Here is a 22,205-nt window from a genome sequence, read left to right as displayed (position 1 = left end):
CCGAAAAATAAGACAAACCTCGAAAAATTTGACCTAGTTTCACTTTTTGCCGATTTTGACCAGGAAGGAAAATTTTTCCTTAAAAATTGTAGTATTTTTTTCCTCAAAGTTTTTTTACATTTAAACTTTTGTTCTTCCTCTAAGGGTTTACAAAATGGAATTTTGCGTAATATCGTGTAACTTGAAAAAAAAAACTTTGAAAAGCTGTATCCGGTTTGATCTCCAATCGATCCAAATTTTACCTTCTTTAAAATAAATATTGCAATTTTTGATGCGAAACAGTCCTTCTAGATCAAAATCAACAAAAACTGAGATAAGGTCAAAATTTTCGATATTTTTCTTATTTTTCGGCATGATCCATCCGGTCGTTTGCCGAGGTCGAAAACTTGGATTTAATATTGCCTTTCATTTTAAAAAACATATCAAAGAAACAAACATACCTGATTTGATGTAAGATTCACACCATTATCATGTTTAATTTGATTGGATCAATATGGATCAAATATGCAATAAAAATTTTTATATTTAAGAATACGCTAATGCTCTAAGATTTCCTGTTTATATTTTTGAATTTAAATGTTGGGAATATTTTATTGACGACATATCGACAGGTAACTATTTTATAATAAAGATTTGTCTCACTTTTGTAGTAACGAATAGTTTCAATAAAAGCTTGTAACGAATGTTTGGATTTATAATTTTCATTTACCTCTTCCTTTCTTTTTAGTACTTTAAATAAAAAATTCGCAAAATAATATAGTTCTTCCTCGTTGCACGCAGAGAAAACACTATAAATAGCAAAGAAGAATAGAGCATTTGCCAATTTAAAAAAAAAAAAATAGCAAAATTATATCACTTATATAACATGTCTCCATGTACTATTTTTGATAAAAAAACATCCTGTAAGTTGCTTTTGCTACCTATAGCGTTAGCGATATTAATGCTGATGATTTAAATAATTGTTACTGCTGTTAATTTAAATTTTAGCAAATTGTTGTTTTACTTAATTTTTTAATGATCGAATAACTTTAAATTTTTTATGTACAATCAATTAAGAGCAGGTTTGTTTTTCAAAGATTATGTTCCTTTTATTAAAAAAACTTTTTTGTACGCACTTAAAAATAATTTTATATAACTCAATTGATTTATTTTGTTTATTAAATATTTTTTGTAAAAGACAAAAAAAAAAACTATCGTTTTCCTTAAATTCATGTTTTTATACCAAGTGGTCTGGAATAGTTTCAATTAGCTTCTTTCTTTTATTATTATTATACTTATGGAAACATTTTTGTAATAAATGAATAGACCTTTTCATCGATTTGCTTTTGTTCCGGACAATTGTCAAAAAACTATTCAACCTAAGAAAGTTAAATATATTTTAGCAGCGTCTTTTGACAAGGATAGAAGATATAAGATATGTCTTTACTTGGTTGAAAACGGTCCGAAACAAAAAAGAGTCCTTTTGTAAATGAAAAGCCCTATTTAAAAAAAGTTGCCAAGAAATTTTCACTATTTTGATTCTATTGTATTTACCACGCTTTTAATAACTTCAGTGATGATGTAATAAAATCTTAGAATTCAAATTTAGCCTACTTTTAATTGTCCGATGAACTTGACTTGACTAATAATATCAATATCAATATGACAATACAATAATTTAAGTTTGTATTATTATCACGACCAGGATCACCAGGATCGATATTTTTATCTTTATTACTTTAGAATATTATCCTGAAATAATAGTAATTTTAACGGTTGGGTAGCCTACAGTTATGTGAATAAATTTTTTTATCGAATTTCCGAAGAAAATGGTGAAAAAAGTTCCGCAAATACCAAATTTTGAATTTTTTCAAAATAATTTTTTTTTTTTTTTTTTGTATTTTTGGATCAATTTTAAGCAAGAAATGCAATTTTTTGTCTAGGCGCTTAGTTTTCGAAAAAAAATTCTTGGAAAATCAAAAATGCAATATTCGATTTAAAGAAAAATGTGTTATTTTTTTTCAATCTCTGAGGGAATTTGCTTAGCTAAGACAGCTCCTGCGCTACGAATTTAAAAAAAATTATATTTTGTTACCCAAAGAGTACACAATTTTTAATTTAACGAGACTAGAAAAAATAAATTATAGTTAAAAACCACACTTTATTGCACTACAAATTGGATACTAATTTTAATTGTAATTTTAAATCCAAAACAATTAACTTTAAGAATGAATGTAGAGACCACCCCACGCTTTGAATCTTACATTACAATCAAAATTATTACCCATTTTTAAGCGCAAAAAAGCTTGTTTTTCCTGTTTTCTTAAACTGTAATTTATTTAGAATCACAATTGTTATAAAATATACTGAAATGTGCTGTTCAATAACTAAAAGCGGGTGACTGAAATTCTCTTGACCTGGAACAAGTGGGGAATTTAAAAAAAAAAATAAATGTTTCTAATTTTATACTTCATGCATGAAATATATATTTCATTCCTAAATATGTTAAAATAGAAGTGTAATATTCCATAATTTATTGTGTCTGTTCGTTTTATAGAAAAATCATTAACAAGGTATTGTTATTGCAAATACTTTTCTACTTCGAATTATTCTCATCAAATTTTATAGAGTGGAGTTTTCTAAACTGTATAAGTATAAAAAAAGGACCAATTATTTTTATTCAGTTTTTAATAAACATCATTTATAAACACAATTTGGAAAATTGTGTTTATAAATGATTATGGAAATCGGAATTATTTAAACGTAATGTCTGTCTGTCTCTCATCTGATATTTCGAGAACATAATTTTCCATTTCCTACAAGATTCATTCCTATTGAAATTCATTCAAAATTGAAAATGAAAGTTTTCTAAACTGTATAAGTATACAAAAAGGACCAATTATTTTTATTCAGTTTTTAATAAACATCATTTATAAACACAATTTGGAAAATTGTGTTTATAAATGATTATGGAAATCGGAATTATTTAAACGTAATGTCTGTCTGTCTCTCATCTGATATTTCGAGAACATAATTTTCCATTTCCTACAAGATTCATTCCTATTGAAATTCATTCAAAATTGAAAATTACATGCAATATTTTAAAGCTAATGAATGTGAAATTATAATTTTTTTTTTCGATTCAAATATACTCAAAATTTTTATTTGGTGTATTAAATTGATTTTTAAACGAAATGAATTTTTTGAGTAACTCTTTTGAAGTAAAAAAAATATATCCACAATTAATATAATATACAAATTTTCAAAATTAAACACGAGACAATTTAGTTGGAGGCCATTGCTACTCGACACACTGTACTAACTAATGCCAAGACTAAAGCTATCTGATTACAGATCCTAAATACTTAGAATATTAATAAAATAAAATAGTTATTTAATTGTAGTTGGGTTTTGTTAATTAATCGTACTTTGGTGGTGTTATATATTATTTAAAAAAGTGAAATATTTATAATTTTCAGAATGAGTTTTGTCACATCTAATTGGCTAACGAATTGCTTACCAATTCTTACTTTTGTCTTAACAGTATTATACATTTACTTAAACTCCAAATACAATTATTGGAAAAAAAGGAATGTACCCTATGAAAAACCAAATTTAATATTTGGTAATTTTTACGAAACTTTTACTTTAAAAAAAAATTTAACAACATTTTTTCAAGAACAATATGAAAAAACAAATGAAAGAGTGTATGGTTTATACATATTTCAACGTCCATATTTATTACTCCGAGATCCTGAACTAGCGAAGTATGTATTGGTGAAAGACTTTAATAATTTTATAGCAAGATCCAATTCCGAAGCACCAAATGATTCACTTGGTAAAAATAATTTATTTTCATTAAAAAATATTCATCATTGGCGTTTTATGCGTACAAAAATGTCACCATTTTTCTCACCTAGTAAAATGCGAAATTTATTTGAATTATTCGACGAAATTGGTGTACAATTAACTGAACATATCAAAGAACATGTAAATGAAACAATGGATGTTAAAGATGTAAGTCAAAAGTATACAACTGATGTAATCGTATCAGCGGCTTTTGGTATACAAGCAAATTCGTTTACAAGTGATCAAGCAGAATTTTCAGGAATTGCAAAAATTATGTTTACTTATACACTTAAACGTAGTATTGAATTGTTTTCATTCTTCTTTGCACCTTTGTTAGTGAAAATATTTAATTTTAAATTCTTTGGTGAAGAAGCATCACAATTTTTACGGAAGGTTGTTTGGCATACAATTCAAGTACGCGAAGAAAATAATATTAAGCGACCAGATTTAATTGATGCATTGATTACATTAAAAACTACAGGAACAATGGAAGATAGTCTTGTTAGTGAAAAGAATGATGGAGAGAGTGGGACCAAATTACAAGATTCAATTAGTAAGTCTAAATCTATGCAGTAACCCAAAAATAATTCAAATAACTGAAGAAGTAAATTTGATAGAACACATGATATTAAGAAAAAAATTAAAATTGTTATTTTTGGATTTCATTTAATAGACCCGGTAAAATCCGTAATTGCGCATAAGTAATTTTCACATGGAAAATTTTATCCCGTTTAAAAAAAGCACCTGAACGTAAAAGTGCAAGTTGCCGGTAAGTAACCCGGTAGGATATTTTTTAAACTAATTTTTTTATACAAATACATAATATTGAGCCGGAAAAATTTTTATCATATAATTGGGGTCAAAATTAACCAAAAATGTTCCTAGACTTCTCTAAACCCTCCAGTTTTCGAGTAAAAAATAAATCGTAAAAATATTCGAGTAAAAATTAAAAAAATATAGTTTTACGAATTTTTTACTCGAGAATTGGAGGGCTAGAGAAAAACGTCGAGGAACATTTTTTGTTAATTTTGACCCCAATTATATGATAAAATTTTAAAAATCAATTATATTTATTTGGTTTAAATAATATCGTACCGGGTTCTCACTGGCAACCTGCACTTTTATGTTCAGGAGCATTTTTTAAACGTAATATTTAGATTCAAGATTTTGTTTTGCTTTAGTAAAAGATCATTTATGTTAAAAACAGTAGATAAAATTATTTTTCGAATAACCAAACAAACAACCAAGATAAAAGCTTTCAAAAATTTGTACATTTTTCTAGCAAAACCGAATTCACCATCACGAGTTCTCACGACAAACATAGTAGATGACGTCAAATACTAAATCCGATATATCTGTTTTTTTAGTAGTTTCAAATGCTTATTTCTTAGCCGATTTTTATTTCACTATTTGTCATTTCTTTTATGGTATATTTTATGAAAAATGCAAAAAAAAAATCAATATTGTACTGATTCTACGCGGGGATGTTAGGTGATTAAAGTTTTCACACACAAATATGTTGTGATTAAATTATAGTAACACCTCTCGAGAGTTTTTAGCTAGGTAACCTTTTGAAATTCACTCAGAGTGCCATTTCTGAAATAAGTTTCATAATGTCTAGTTATTGCACATTAAGTAAATATTTTTCTCCCACAGAATTGGAAGGTGACGTTTTGGTAGCACAAGCTGCTGTATTTTTTACAGCAGGGTTTGGAACCTCATCTTTAACAATGTCATTTACTTTGCATTCACTATCCTACAATCCAGAAATTCAAATTAAATTGCGAAAAGAAATACAAAGCGTAATTGCACGGAATGGTGGAAAATTTACTTACGATTGTCTTCAAGAAATGAAATATTTAGATGCATGTGTTAAAGGTAACAGAAAAGATACATATAATTTGTTGTGTTGTTAAATTAATTGTATTTTGTTTTTAGAAACACTACGATTGTACCCAACGTTGGGGATGTTGGATCGAGAAGCAATTAATACATACACATTTCCAGGAACAGATATTACTATTGATAAAGGAACTGCGGTAGTGATTTCACTTGGAGGATTACACAGGGATCCACAGTATTTTGAAAATCCCTATGTTTACGATCCGGAACGTTTCAATGATAACAATAAAAATAGAATTAAACCGTTCACTTATATGCCCTTTGGTGAGGGCCCACGAAATTGTATAGGTATGTAAATTTATTTGGATGAAACATGACAGATTTTATGGTTGTGTGTTGTTTGTAGGAGCTCGTTTTGGTAGTGTGGCAACAAAAGTGGGATTAGTACACATTTTAAAAGATTTTGAATTGGAAACATATGAAAAACCTCCTCCATTGGAAGTAAATCCTAGATCAGTTTTTCTATCTCCAAAAAATGGCATTCATTTGAAATTACGTACTGGAACTGTTTATGAACAGTTTAATGAAGTGGATTAGTATTTATTTTGAAGATAAACGCATTAAACATACGCTTTGACAACAGAACAAAAACGATCAATAATATAAAAATATAAATTTGTGTCAAATTGAAAACTTTTCCAATTCCATATTATAATTAATAATATTATTCAAATTATTAAATAACATGGAAAATATAAATATCTACCTACACTGCTATTTTAATTGGGTCATCTTTCGACAAAATCGACAGGAGCAGAGCCCCTGAATTCTTTTATGTTTTTTCTTTATCAAACCAAAGTCTATTTTTTTAGAAATTAAAGTTCAAAAAGCCTGAATAAAAGCAAACATAAACTTCAAAAACAATTGGAAATAAGTTTGTAAATAAAAGGGTCTATAACAGAAAACTACCATCAACTGATAACAGAAATTCAATGCGATATTTCTGAAATTGAAGCCAGGAATATCTCACTAAAAATTCTACAAAAATGTCAACAATGTACATCAGTACCTACGTACTAGTCGTTTGAGCAAAAAATGAGAAAAATTATTTTTCAAATCAATAAAAATTAGAAATAGCTTCCTGTGTTTTATTTCAAAAGCTAAGTGAGCGTACATTACGTGCTTACTTTCAATATTCAAGTCAAATTTTGACACTTCGTATTGAGTTAAAATTAACTACTACAGTTTATATTCAGAATAATAAGTTTAAACGATTTTCAAAATTTTTTTAATCCTTCAATTCTCATGCCCATCTAAAAGCAATTTTTCTATTTTTCGTTTACTTATACAATTAATAGCCGTTCACTGAAGTCGTAAAAAAGGAATCAATAAAAGTAAAAAGTTGTTCCCCTCTCGTTATATGAAGAGATCATCAACAGGTGACACTGGCATAAGGTTGAACAAAATGTTAGAATTTTGTCTTTGCTTCCTAAAACGTAAAATAAACAGTCATGTATCGGCTATTAACATCATAAATTTTTAGAATTTTGGAATGCATTTTTTATAGTGGGCTTAGAGCAGAGTTTACCCTAGAAATATTCTTTTGAAAAAAGTTGGTTGATTTCACATTATTATTTAAAAAATCTATTTTATAATGTGTTTTTCGATAGTAGAAATCATAGCAATTCAACCAATTATAATTGTAGAAATAAAGAAGAATATTGCCATATACAAGTGACACTGAGAAATGAAGAGTTAAACCAGAAAGCTCCTGAAGTGTTACTAAATCTATACAGAAAATGATAATTTTTCCAATCTTTTAATCAGAGTGTAAATGAAGGTGGTTAATTAAATGTTGTATGAAACCAGGTGAATTGTGGACTGCATGCTCTTTATTTAATTATTTTATCAAAAACAAGAAGTGATTCCATCAAACTAAAGGTATTTTAATTGATTTCGATGGTTTAACTGTATAAATAAAATTCAGGGTGTCTATAAAGGTGGGGACAACTCCTACGTATACTATACACCTCAAAATAAATTGATTTATCTAAACTTATAACAGAATACAACTGGAACACAGAGGTACAACTGATTTTTAACTTTATTCTTCGTAAATTTAAAGGTAAAAGAACTGAAAAAATACTACCTATTTTGGAAGCAATTTCAAGTAAATTGAACAAAAGGGAGATTACTTTCTCCAATATATGGTAGGCTCAACGAACGAAAACGCATATTGAGCTAGAAAGTTTATCACAAAAAACTTTGATGTGAAGGTGAATACTAGTTAACACCGTACCTATAAACACGAATAACGTTCGTACTTATTTTGGGTGTAAAACAAAACTAAACATTTTTTAATTTATAACAAAAAACGAAAACAAATTAGTCGGCTTAGCCGAGACTTAAATCTGGGATCCAGAGCTACCAAGGTTTGAATTTTCATCTCCCACAAGAAACAACATTAAGAGGTTCTGTTTGCTTAATCGTTGGTCCCAAAACAATTCGAATGAAATAAATTTTCAAACGAAAAAGTTGTAAAATAAATTGATCTGTAAAGTTTTTTTCAGTTAATCTATGTTTTATGTGCCGAAAGAGATAAAAGAAAAATTGAAAAAATGGTCTTTTTTTTAATTTTCACTTCCTTCGAGAATTTCGTATGGAAGGCATTAGCATGTATCAAAATGCAAATATTAGAAACACAAACCGCTGCTCCGCTGCATTTGAAGGATCTTAGTGTTTCAAATTTGAAATCCATCCATCGCTTTACAGAGAGGTGAAAAATAAGTACATCACACATAATATATCTCTTTTTAACCATTCAATATATCATTTCACTTTACGTTCATAGGAACGATAAAAAATGGTGATGGTAATTTTTTTCTTTTCTTGCTCTTGGTGGTAATGCATAATTTAAATTTTTAGTTGTTAGCTTTGTGCTATGTAATTAAAAAAATATTCAAATGTAAAAACCGAAGCTTCACTTTAATTAGAAATAATTTTAAATGGTAATGAAATTAAAACGTAAATTAAAGAGTTCCTGTTTGAAAGCAGTTCAGGTAAATTAAAATAAATTGTTGTCAACGAATTGAATCTTTCTAATTATAGTAATTAAAGTTCGTCTCGTTAGAACGAGATTGCACATATAACTAAAAATTAAATTCTTTATTTCTACTTTTATTTATATGACCACGAATCAGAAAAAATTACCAGTTTGAAAAGTACAGTCGAACCTAGATAAACGAATTAGTTTAAGGGACCACAATGGCATATGGAGATTTTTTACTAAATTAGATTCTCGCTTGTCGGTACAGGAGTGTTTCTTCAAACTTTTAGTCAAAAGAGGTTTTATTTACACGAAATTGAAGAATAGTTCAAAAATAGTACGAGTATATACGTGACTGTTTGTTATAGAGGTACAGGTAAGTAGAAGTAACGGTTATAGAGGGCCACGACAGAAAACTTCTTTCTCTTATAGAGGTTCCCAAGGTTTTAGAGTGTTAAAATGTCACCCAATTTCTGTCACCCATGTTTATGTGCCTTGCTCTCTTTTAAATGCCTTGTTACATTCAAATTCATAAGTATCTACCTTCTTTCATAATCAAATAATAAGAAAACTTTCCGATATTATAAGCCTTTGTTCGTTACTCAACAAAACGACCTATTCGTAGTCCTTTGAAATTTGAAATTTACAGAATATCGGACTAAGGACACTCTGTCTTTCGAGTATCAACATGAGTTTTGAATTAAAAATGTCAACAGTGTTAGAGAGTAGATTAGAATATAATAAGAATATGAAAAAGGTAGATATTAATCCTAAGCTAGCTCGAAAAAAAATTCTAGAAAATAATTTCCACAAAGCGGAATTTTCAGAAACCAAACAAATAGCGCCCAAAAGGTTTTTACTAATTTAGTAAAAATAATGCAAACACTGGCATCTTTCTATAAAGGGTATTTCAGCAATTAGCTCAATCAATTTTTTGTTTTCACTTGTTTTGCTTAAAATTCATATTATATACATTCATAGAGATACCATAGATCTGTATAGACATAGGATAAGTGATTCATAGAATGCAATCATTGAATTCTTTACCGCATTGAGAGAGGTACAAAGATAACTTTCTTTATCTGTCTCTATACGCGTGTATTTTATCTAGTCTCTACCGAATGCGTGCATCCGTTTGGCGGAAACTTTGCAGCTCCATGTGGCATTATCTCTATGTATACAATTCTTAGTAATTATATACAATTTAATTTTTTATCAAACCTTTGAACTTTTTATACTATTTCCCATTTATTCTACCAACTCATAATTTTTCTCTTTCGTGATTTATTTTAGAATAGTAATAGTTCATTGACATGCGTGGAAATCCGCCTAGTTTTTAATTTGACAATTAGAGTCTAAAAGTATTTTAGGCTCTTGATAAATATTTTCCTTCGGAGGACAATGTATAAGGTAGATAAGATACATACGTGTCGAATTGGGAACTTTCTTTTTTTAGAGTCGGTTAAAAAATAATAGTTTTTTGTCTGTATGTAAATGATTCGTTAAATGTAAACGCTCACGAAAAATTCAAAAACATTCATAAATTTTACTGTAGCAGTAGGTATAATACAATAAATTTTATGTTTTGTCAACTGAAAAATTGGTTTTTATTTTATAAAAAAAAATATTTTAATTCGATTGGCCGACAATTTATTTGTTTATCGTATATTCTTATTGCAATTCTAGAGAAATTTGCTCGTGCAAAGCATGATTTTTCCTTTATTTTCACTGATATTTTCTTGAAAAAACTATGGAATAATTTGTCATGTTAAAAATTCAGAAGGTGTATCAATACACAAGCATTATAACGAGTGTCCCGGCAAGTGGTTATAGCATGTGAGTGAGACTTTCTGGTGTGGAGGCTTTCATTTGAAATTCGCTTCTGAGCATTTTTTTTTTTAATTATTTGCAGTCTGACCTAATTCAAATTATTCAATAAAAGTATTGCCTTCCGAGGAATTTTTGTATGCTTCTAGATAATTAATACATACATTCTGATACATATTTCTAAAAATTTTTAGGCACACTCACATATCTTATTTATGTGTACATATACGGTGGTTTCTCCATGAATATTTATCATAAAGTATAAGAATTAGAATTTTTAATCAGAATTAAACATAAATAAATTTTTCTCATGAAATCTTCTTAAAATTATCACTGAAAGGAGTAAAATTTAATTTTATTTAGCTAAAATCCAAACAATGATTTTACAAGCCATGCAACAAAGTCTAGAAGTAGTATTGTTATATATTTTAAATAAATCTAGTAAAGTCGATGGGACACCCAATTTAATGTACCATCATTACAAACTGATCAAAATAGTAGATAAAACAAACAAGTATCTTAACTACTCGAATAAACCACTAAATGGTAAAAATTCCGAAAACACTGGTTGTACATTTGTTGAAACTGATAGTGGGCGATTATTATATTTGGTTATTTTTATATATGTTGGTGGAGATTGGATTTAGAGAATTTCTACAAAAAATTTGATTTGCCAGTTTAATACTTTTGGGTTATAACTTCTTGGTTAGACTGGTTTTTAGGCACAAAAATACAAAATCAGTTTCCACATTTCCATTTCAAAACTGTCTCATGATTCTGACTATTTATATCTCTTCTATCCAAATCAGTTGATTTTAATCCAAGTAAACTTTAATCTTCCGTCTGAAGGGCTTTGATCTTAAGGAATCCTAATCAAATATTTCTATTTATTTAAGGGAAAAATAAAGTTATCCTGAAAAACTTTGATTGCTGGTAATATTATTGACTATTGAATAATGTGACGAAGATCCCTGTTGTTGGGGAAGAAGAGGAGGGGTAGATCAAAAGAGATCTAAAATTGAACAAGAATTCAAAAACGATCTAAAAACTTTTGAGGTACAGTCTGTCCTGGTAACAAAACAACAAAAAATGTTTATTGTATAAATACAAACAATTTTGGTGTGAAAATTTTTTCACACAATCAATAATTTGAGAGAAGTATTCACCTGAAATTATAAATTAAAAGGAATTGATGTTTTGTATTATGTGATGAAGAATAACCATCATGGATTCGACATTTCTCATCTTTTTTTTTTTATTAAAATGAATACGGAGTGGATCATAAAGAATACAATAATTTTTTACGTTTTAATTTATCAAGGTGTATAGTAAACTAGATTGTAGCTCCGCTATAAAAAATTTTTTTGTTTCCAATTGTACTTCCTAAACATTCTTGAAAAAATTTGCTAGAGTCTAAATATTTATCGATTTTTATAAGTAAAAATATCCAAACCGGAATAAAAATGTAGTGAACGGTTTGTACTCTTGATTGAAACAAAATGAATTATTACTGATTCATACAGTTAAAAACACCTACCTTTTGTATATTGCGATAAAAAAACGATATAAAAATGTGGATTTTGTGAGTTAAAAAAAGGGTCTATATATCAAAAAAAATTAAATAAAATAAAAACAAAATTAATTTATATAACACGGACACTTGTTCACTTTATACATGCGTAATAAAAAAAAGTTAAGATTCTTTTTTCCTGCTATAGCGTAGCTATTGAAGGCTGTTGTTAATTTGGCATAAAATGGAATGACTAAATATTTCATGAAATAAATTGAATTTGTTTAATGCATTAGACATAACAGGACTTTATTCTATTGTTCCCTGCAATATAAAACACCAACAACCGCATAAACTTTCGCATTTCGTATTAAGAGCCATCTCCATTCTGGATATTCAAAAGGGCTGGTGACTGTATTCTGCCATTCCCTCATTTCTGTTAAATTTTCTCAATCAAATATGGTAGTAATTAAGCTCCCATAAAGTTGATTTATATATATGGAATTGCGTGGCAGGAATATTGACCCTTCAGTATGGCCCAATCTTATCTGAAGGGAACGTTTTCGTTTTTCTCAAATGTTTTTAGTGTATATAGTATCTTTTACGAGGAAAATATATTAATAAGCATCCAAATGTATTAATACTTTCTGAAAATCAATGCGCACGTATCAAGAAGGCTGTGGCACAAAATTTTTTGGTACAAAGGGGCCTAAAATTAAAAAAACAAGTGAAAAAAATCAATTGACGGAGTTAATTGTTGAATTACCATGTACATACAGTGTTGATGACTCAATCGTTTGTTTTTTTTACGTCATGTAAATAAAGAAAGATATCATCCGCTCTTACATAGCCGCACACATGCAACTGATATTTCCATATAATACAAACTAAATAAATTTTAAATTCCAACTTGATATCTCTTTTCCTTTTTGAGTTATCGTATTGACAGACAAACGGACACACGGGCAGATAAGCGAAAACGAACTAATTATGTGATTTTATGAACACCTGTACCAAAAAATTGTTGGTAGCATTAATATTTTCAAGAGTTACAAACTTGGGACTAAACTTAATATAGCTTGTACATACTTCATATACATGTATATGGTATGAAAAAATGTAGTGAATAGGAATTTACTCATATTGATCAAACAAAATAGAAAATTATTAAACAAATGTATAGTCGAAATGATATGTTATCACTTGCCAACCATCAGCAATATTTTTTTATTTATGCTGTAAAAAATATTTTTAGTGGAACAAAACGTTCTATCATTTTAAGGGTATGTATTGACGTAATTGTAAAGTAAAACGTCACTATAATACGTGTTCTTTAAAAACGTGTTTGCTTGATTAGGGAATACTGAACTCTGTTTGAAACAACAAAATATTTTCAACAATGTTTTGCTATATGCAAACATCTATCTTGCTCCTTCATAGCAGTCACATGAATAATAAAAAATTTTCCTTCTAAATTATATTTACCTGTGGCAATACTTCATATATATTTTCTAATTGATTTCATTTACCTGCAAAAGAAAACGAAATATTAGAAATTAATTAGAAATCTTGAAACTAATAATAATTCAAATTTGTTATAAAGTTTTTTTTTCCAGTGATTACACTAATTTAGTAGCTTTCTGAAACAGTTTTTGTATGGGAATTTGTTCGCTTAAAAGACAAAACCGTTTGCTAACAACTGAAAGTGGAATTGTTGATAATCGCTGAATATCAAATTTTTCATGGTAAACATAAAAATAATAAACCTTTATTGTTTCTATAAACAATTATTGTACCTTGCTCAATAATTATTTAGTTCGAAATCTTGCTCACTAGAGCTTTTCTCGACTTAATAACTGATTTATACTTATGGATTGCTCCCTTTAGTTATTGAATAAAGATTACAAAATCAATGATGTCATATTATTATGTAATCGTTAAGGAATTTAAGAACAGATGCCAAAATTATTAAGAATACTAGACCATTTTATTTATACACATTAGCTTAAACATTTAGATAGAATCCCATAAAAACGATTGATTTATGGTGTAAAAAAACAATTTAAGTGTTTAAATAATATTAACTGATATCATAAATAACTCTTATAAAATAAATAATATTATTTATTTGCATAAATAAAAAATAATGGCTAAAGAGCTGACGGTAGTAATCTCTCCCTTATAATCTTGCAGGGTCAATAAGGGAAATACTCTATTTTGAATTTTCTAGAAATATTTCGTAATATATGTACACAAACACGTTTTGCGTTTATGAAAATATCTTAAAACATCGGTATATTTTTATCTTTAAACTTTTTTTCTTCAAATTCTTCTTAAAATTTGTAGCATAGTAAACTTTGCCCATTCACAAACGTATAGTAGGAAATTAGTATTAAACTATTTTGTCTACTAGAGACTTTTGTTTAAACGATCGTAACATAAAACAATGGCTTTTTAACCACAATTACATGAAAACAAAATTGGGCTAGTACGATTTTATGAAGGATTTACTATGGCTGGCATATGGCCCATAAAATTAAAATATAAATAATATAGTGCTTTGTGGTTGATTTTATTGTACCTATAAATAATCACGTTTCATTGGTTATAAAAATATTCTGCATAATATTTTATTGTATGTAATTTTCAAACTCGATAAAGCCTTGTTAAATAATGATATGAAACAAAAAATTAAATTTAATAATAACAGTAGTTAAAATGATCTACTAAAGATAATAAATAATTTTAATGCTTCGTAAATTTAATTGTGTAAAACATTAAGTTAATATGGAAACAATTCCAAGCACTTTTTAAAGAAAGTCGTGACTTCAAAATAATGCCTCATAAAGTGTCCTTTTTAAATTGATTTTCTTATTTTCTACTTATTGGGCTTTTTTCCCACAAAACCACCGTCAACTATATCAGTAAATGTAGACAGTTGGTGAAGTCAGACCCAACAAAAAACTCATTGTAACATGCCATCATATGGCATCTGACATTCCGACTGATGTTTTATAATATTATTTTAAACAGTTTTATCAGGCGAGCGAAGCGAGCCTCTACTAGGTTAAAATGTGACTTTTTGGTGGTAAACTTTACAAAAAAAATACAAAAGATTTCGACATGTAATGAAATGTTGTAGTTCCATATTTATGTGTAGATGTGTTATCAATCATTATTTTTAGAAAAAATTATATAAATAATAAATAATAAAAAACAACAGTATTTTTTATTTATTACATATGCAGAGACAGTGGCACCATCTGTGAGCTACATCTAATACTAATATATAATTGGCTGCATTTAATATTAATTTTAATTGATTGGCCATCTGTAGGTTCTTTCAAGTATTAAAAAAAGTCATAATGAAAAATACAAAAAACGTGATAACATAACATAAACAATTAATTTTTGCAGTTCTACAGTAGAATAACTTAAAAAATTAAGTGATATTAATACAATAAATGAAAAAATTTTAATTATACTCATTATAATTTTAAAGTTATTTATTAATTAATTGTAATTTTAGCAATAAAATGCCACGACGTCGTACGGTGACGGATCGTAAAGAGCGTGATCGTAATCGATCATTAATGCGTGATGATCGAAAACGACGAAAACAAGATCAAAAAGAATTATCGAGATGATATTAATTTTAAAATGTATGCAGAAAATTTTGCGAATGCTCAAAATAATTTGAATTTTGAAGTATGTAATGTATGTCATCGTCGTTGGTTTGATTTACAAATTAATAAACAAAAGATGAGTTTTGTTGTATTTGTCATAAATTCAAAATCAAAAATGAATTGAATATTTTCACAGCGGATAATAACATGGATCATGGTTTACAACCTGATGTTCTAAAGAAATTAACGTAAACAATTAAATAAAAAATATTTGTCAATAATTGAAGTATCATTTTATTTTAGAAATATCTATTTTATATGATATCATTCGCGAGCCATTACAAAGTTATACTTTTAGCTAGTTTATATTTATAGGCAACTTATATTACATACTTGTTTTATACATTGCAATATATTACTGTTACTGTTGATACAAATTACAAATACTTACGAGTACTTGGCTTTATTGCTTGAGCTATCTTGATAAAGTTTATTTATTTATTTATTTATTTTTTTAAAGTTAAATATTTGCAATAAAGTAAGTAATTAAAGTAACCAACAGAAAGCAAGAATTCTATAATGTTAAAGAATAATTTGAGGAAATCGATATTTTCTAAGACGATGATTGAAGTTTTTACCAAGAATAAATTGTATTCAATTATTATTTTTCTAGAATCTAGATTCTTAAAATAGAAATTCTCAAAATTACAATCGAAAAGTATCTTATCAATGGTACATCGTGCATCTTACTAAATGCAATTTTTATACCCTATATATTTGAAATATATATCAAGGTATACTAATTTTAGTTCCCAGTTTGTGAAGCTTAGAAATATTGATGATACGAACAAAATTTTGCTTTAAGTGTTCCTAAAAATCACTTAATTAGTCCATTTTCGATTGTCTGTCCGCCTGTCTATCCGTGATCACGATAACTCAGATACGAAAAGAAATATCAAGCTGACAGCTGAAATTTTTATAGCATGCTCAAGACGTAAAAGTGAGTTTGAGTTCGTAAATCAGCAACATTGGTCATTTTTGTTTTGGACCCATTTCGTAAGCCTTAAATGTAAAAAATATTTCTAAAAAAAACTTTTGTTTGAAATATTTTTTCGTAAACATCATTTTTTACCCTTGAGGTCGCAAATTGTAGGACAAAACTTTAGTATCCATGTTCTCCAAGACTATAAAAGATATTGAATAAGAGATATAAAAGAGAGACTATAAAATTTGCAGATAGCTTCAATTATTGGTTGTGTAAAAGAGTCTCAAAAAATATTCCGGAAAATTTTCGAAAACCAAACAAATGGTGGTTGAAGGGCCGCCATAATTGTGTTGGTTTTTGAAACTCTTATTTATTAAAAGTAACTCAAACATTAACATTCCACATTTTCTATACAAGATATTTCAACAATTAACTCAGTCAATTGTTTTTACTTGATTTCTTAAAATTTTTATGTTGTGTAGCATTTTCAGAGCCGAAACATTTCAATCACTAACGAAGAATGTATATGTTTATTAACTTTGTTTCAAATATGGAGCTTTAAGTAGAAATCAAGATAATAAAATACACCTTAATATGGCAACGTTTCTAAAAGCAATAGAATAAAAATAAATTTAAATATTATTCAATCTGGAGGTGTGAAAATGAATAAATTAATGAAATTTGACATTTGGTATGATAACAAATGACTGAAACATATAATATATGTTCAATTGTTTATTAACAAATCGTTTTATTAAATACAATAATATCTACCTACCTACTCTTCAAATAATAAATAGTTAAATATTATAACAGTTATAATTTTATAATAATAAAGAAAGGAGGCTTACCCCGATTTCCTATTCTTAAATATGTATAACAATAAAATTTAAGATGTCAGTTTTAATGAAAACATTTTAATCAATATGAAGATTACATAATTATTTTACTAGAAATATTATCATTAATCATACGCATACATTATCTGTCATCAAATATAATGTATGATACATATCATCATAAATTGTGGTTATTTTAAATGATTAACACAAAATTATTGCTTATAAAATCTTGGATATATCATTGAAAAAAAAAAATTATCGATGTAAAAAGTCCTAGAAAGAATAGTTTGTAAAACAGGATCCCTAATGGAGACAATCCGCGTTCTTTTTTATCCAGTGCTTTCAACTGAAATCATTGCTGAGACAATTGAGGCCTTTAAACACTAAACCAAAGTTGCTATTCACAAAAGGGAAACAGCGAAACTTCAAAAAGTGCTTGAAAGGGAACGGATGAGATACTGCTAGGCCAGCAGCGACACTCATTTGAATGATATTGTGTTTCAATCTTATTACGCACGGTTCAATTTGACTAACATAAACGAAATTTCGAAAAAAATTCATTAGTTTAAAATATTAAATGCCTCACTCTTTTTACTCGATTCTCAAAGATAACCACTGTTTTCCGCGCGTATCTTGTATATATGCAGGTATATTTGTCAATTTATTTATTACCTCTTATCTTTCAAACGGCTCAATGGATTTCAACATTTAAGGTATTATATATGTCTCAAAAACTCAAGTGTAATTGATAGGTGTTTAAAAAAACAAATCAAAATGGTGGATTTTTGGAACGAAATAGTAATACGTTAAATAAAATAAATAAAACCTATTGAGTAAGAAATGGAAAAAAAAGATGAAACTTAAAGGGGATTACAAAAGTTTAAGTTATTATGTTTAAATTTAATTAGTAATAATAAATAGTTAAAAACGTCAAAACCCCGCCTAGGTAAATAATATCTAAAAAGAAAGAAACAAGTCCAGTAGTTTATATAGCGACTTGCAGTCGGTGCCTACTAACTACACGGACTCAAATCTTCCCAATTGTTTCTTTGCAATACTTGGCTTTTTTCAATTAACGATTCCAGGATTGTAGGCTCTAACTCTTGTGATTACTAGAAAATTAATAATATCATTTTGTTTCGCTGACTAACGACTATTTACTTTCAAACTTTAAATAACGTATTATCTAAACTGTGTAAAAACTATCATAAATAATTTTTTTCAACACAACATGGAAAATGATCAAAGCACCTTCAAGGAACAGGTTAATTATCACTCTTCACCTTTTTTATACAGAGGTAAAAACTATAATTCAACGTTTAAAAAAGTATGTTGAGTAATTTATATAAAGTGATATATTTTGAAATAGGATTTGTGATCATGAATGAGTTTTTTATGAACAGTAAAATACATCGAATGGTAGACATAGAAATATTGGGGAGATGATGTGCTTTATATACATAAACGAAAACATATTTCTGTCACTGACAATTTAAGTCAATTTGTCTATATTATTTATCTTTGTCAGATAAATACATATATCAAATAAATTGTCTTTGTTCAAATTACTTAATTTATCTAATAAAATTTCTTCTAAAAAAATACAGAGTGTTCCCATCGTTGTTCTTAAAGCCTCATACTTATATCAGTGGCATTTTATAAAATGTTAAACATACCCACGAACTAAGCTTGGAATATTTTCCGATGCCTCAGAAATACATTTATATCAATCAAGTGAAAGTTAATTGGACACCGATTTACCAAGCTTATTCGATAGAAATGTCATACGCTTTCTATTTATTGAACGGCGAAATAGTTTTAAATAAGCTGCTTCTCCATGTGATTTACTTCATTTACTATATTCAAATGTATCCCTTTATAACTCTTGACCTGGTGTGTTTTTTGTTTTTCGTGAAAACACATCGATTTAGATATCGAGGGGGGAGTTAAAAAATTGTACCTAGATAATTATAAGTTTACCCCTATCCACCCTAACTTTGAAAATTGACCTAGAAACATTTATGCTTCATTCCTTCACACCCCCCTCTCAATCCCAACTTTGAAATTTGAAATGCCACTTTCTACTTTGTGAAGCACCATTTGAATGAGCATAAAATTCTCTCTTTAACCATGATAAAAAAATGAAATCGATTCATTGGTTCTTAAGATAGCCCACACAGAAGATAGGATGATATTAATTTAATCTTCTGGGTAGTCTATTTTAGAAACCAATTGATCGGGTGAAGGGGTGAAACCTAAATTCTCTTGGCACCATTTTTGAACTTCCCCTCGATATCTAAATCGATATGTTTTCACTCAAAACAATAGTCACATCAGGCCAAGAGTTATTAAGGGTGGAAACCCCTTAAATGAGCATGCTGTATATGTATGACTTTTAACATTTATTATTTACATAATTTACATGATGTTCATAAAAACTTTCCTGAAAAAATTATCTACATTTTAAAACCGTTTTAAAATCCGTTTCGTGGTTTAAAAGGAGTTATAGAGTTTAGAAGGAGATTTAGATGCGTGGATAGCACCTTTTATAGGATAAATAGATTTATTTTATTACTATTTTGCCGATTTGATTTTTGTGTGACAACCTGTATTCTTTGAAATTACACCGTCAGTGTGATAATACAATACAAGTACTATCAATCAAGCTTACTGCGTACCACATTACGATACATTTATTTTTTACTTATTTTGCACAATACATGGATAAATTTGTTTATCAAAAGAAGTAAAAAAAAATACTTGATTTTGATTCATTTACAATTGAATTATATTCGATTGCTTGCTGTTTTATGTTTTTTTTGATCCATTTCTTTTTTAATAAAGAATTCCAAAATTTCTTTGAAAGATTACGAAATGGAAATAGCAGAGAATAAGGTGGTAGCATGGCTTAAACCTCGGATGTAAAATATAAAAATCTTACTCAAATAATTCTTTGAAATAATTAATAAATGAAAATGAAATGGTACTTTTTTTCATCGTTATTTATAGATGCTGCTACCCAGAAGGCAGGTATTTTCGAAGTCTTATGCACTTACTTTTGCAAAGCCCTTGTTAAATGCTAAAAGCTGTTGTGCTTGAAATTAACAAAATAAATGCCACTCGTAAACAATTAAATATAAATTCAAACCATAGACATAGAGAATGTACTAAGCAATATCTTCATGAAATTGTCCACTTACTAGATGGAGAAAAGGCGATCGTGCGGCTTTTATCTGTCTATATTCCGTAGGTCTGTAGCATAGACCTAGAAAACGATCAATTTACGACACTATCGTTCTTTCATTATATATGTCTATGATTTAAACCAAATTATGTATCGTAATGCAACGTTTACAGTAGTTTGATTGTCTCATGTGGATGTCACTGGTAGTTTCTCCAAACTGAACATTTACTGTTATTTCCCAAGGATATTATAATAGTTTTGGGGCATCATTAGATTGTGAGGATTGCTACATTGTTCAGTAACGATAATATGTTATAACAACAAAAAATTTCCCCCTTAAGCCATACACCAGTATATAATAAGGAAAACACTATTATAGAGTGTCCTAAGATTATCACATTAGAAGAGCTGAAAATACAATTCTAAGAAGGACTTGGTTATTCATGAATTAAAAAAACAACTTAGGCTACTAGACTAAAACTTAAAACTTATGAATTGTACATATTACTCTCTACTTGCTTATCATAAAGCCTAAAAATTACAAGCGATAAGTAACGAAGTTCTATCTCGTAAATGGTACATTAGAACCGAAAACTTCCAACGAACCTTCTATTTAGAATTGTATCCTCTTAAAACTATATAAGTAGGTGCTTGTACTATTACAGAACAAAGCGTTTCTTTTATTTGATCCGCGCTCGAATGTCTTCCAACGTTTACTACGTACCAATTTTCTTTATTCTAATCTGTTTAGCCATAACATGTATAATAATAAAGTTATTAAAAGAGTACCCAACAATACGTGGGTAGATGATGGTTTTTGGACGCTATGATGCGGTTACCTAGCTGTAACAATCACATAGAAGTTGAAGAGAGCCCTCAAGTACACTGGATAGGCGTGATCGTACATAAATTTGGCTATTATTCGTAATACATTACGATACTGTACCATGGATCACATATTATTTTAAATATGATTACTGTTTTGTAAAAAAGAAGTTTAAAGTTCTATCAATAGATAATTAAGATTTTATCTATAGTGTGAAGGAATAATGGGGCTATGAGAAGAACATTTCTTTTGCCATATTTAAAAAATGACTTTATATAACATATACTTGCAAATTGTGACCTAATGTACACCATTTTCTCCTTCGAGTTACGTAACAATATTTATAATCATACACAACAATAACCAAAGGAATGTGTTGTTTAAAAAATATCATGATATATGAATTTGTGTAGGTGGTCTGTTGATGGGGAATAATTCTATCATAAGTGAGTTTATATGAAATAGGGAAGACTTTATATTCACATTATCAGAATCATCAATCTTGTACATACAATCAACCTTACTGAGATATGATGTTATTATGAGTCTCGCAACGGATGTATTAAATAATGTATGTGTAGAGTTTTTATTGAGCTCTTTTATTTCATAAAATAAAAATCTTCGAAAAGACTAGTCATGTAAGCCACATAGTAAAAAAATTGCTGGATTGAAGTGAGTAACCTTGGTTG

General features: G+C 28.1%; 2 protein-coding genes across 12 annotated transcripts in view; one reads left to right on the top strand and one right to left on the bottom strand.

The window, feature by feature from the left end:
- Positions 1 to 22,205, bottom strand: part of LOC123294299 (collagen alpha chain CG42342) — a 635,738-nt gene that overhangs the window by 132,365 nt on the left and 481,168 nt on the right. The gene's annotated exons all lie outside the window — the stretch shown is intronic.
- LOC123294300 (cytochrome P450 6k1-like) lies at positions 3,438 to 6,368 on the top strand. Its single transcript, XM_044875445.1, has 4 exons — positions 3,438 to 4,381; positions 5,485 to 5,706; positions 5,767 to 6,018; positions 6,077 to 6,368. The coding sequence occupies exons 1-4, from the start codon at positions 3,460 to 3,462 to the stop codon at positions 6,265 to 6,267; spliced, it is 1,587 nt and encodes a 528-aa protein (XP_044731380.1). The 5' UTR covers positions 3,438 to 3,459; the 3' UTR covers positions 6,268 to 6,368.

Source organism: Chrysoperla carnea, chromosome 2, assembly GCF_905475395.1.
Source record: "Chrysoperla carnea chromosome 2, inChrCarn1.1, whole genome shotgun sequence".
Taxonomy (NCBI): domain Eukaryota; kingdom Metazoa; phylum Arthropoda; class Insecta; order Neuroptera; family Chrysopidae; genus Chrysoperla; species Chrysoperla carnea.
Note: the sequence above shows the minus strand (reverse complement) of the source record. Positions and strands in the feature narration are given on the sequence as shown.

Bases quoted from the DNA above. Each gene is read 5' to 3' on its own strand.
- LOC123294300 (XM_044875445.1), top strand. From the start codon at position 3,460: ATGAGTTTTGTCACATCTAATTGGCTAACGAATTGCTTACCAATTCTT. The intron at 4,382-5,484 runs GTAAGTCTAAAT...TTTCTCCCACAG, and splicing joins CAAATTACAAGATTCAATTA to AATTGGAAGGTGACGTTTTG. The intron at 6,019-6,076 runs GTATGTAAATTT...TGTTGTTTGTAG, and splicing joins GGGCCCACGAAATTGTATAG to GAGCTCGTTTTGGTAGTGTG.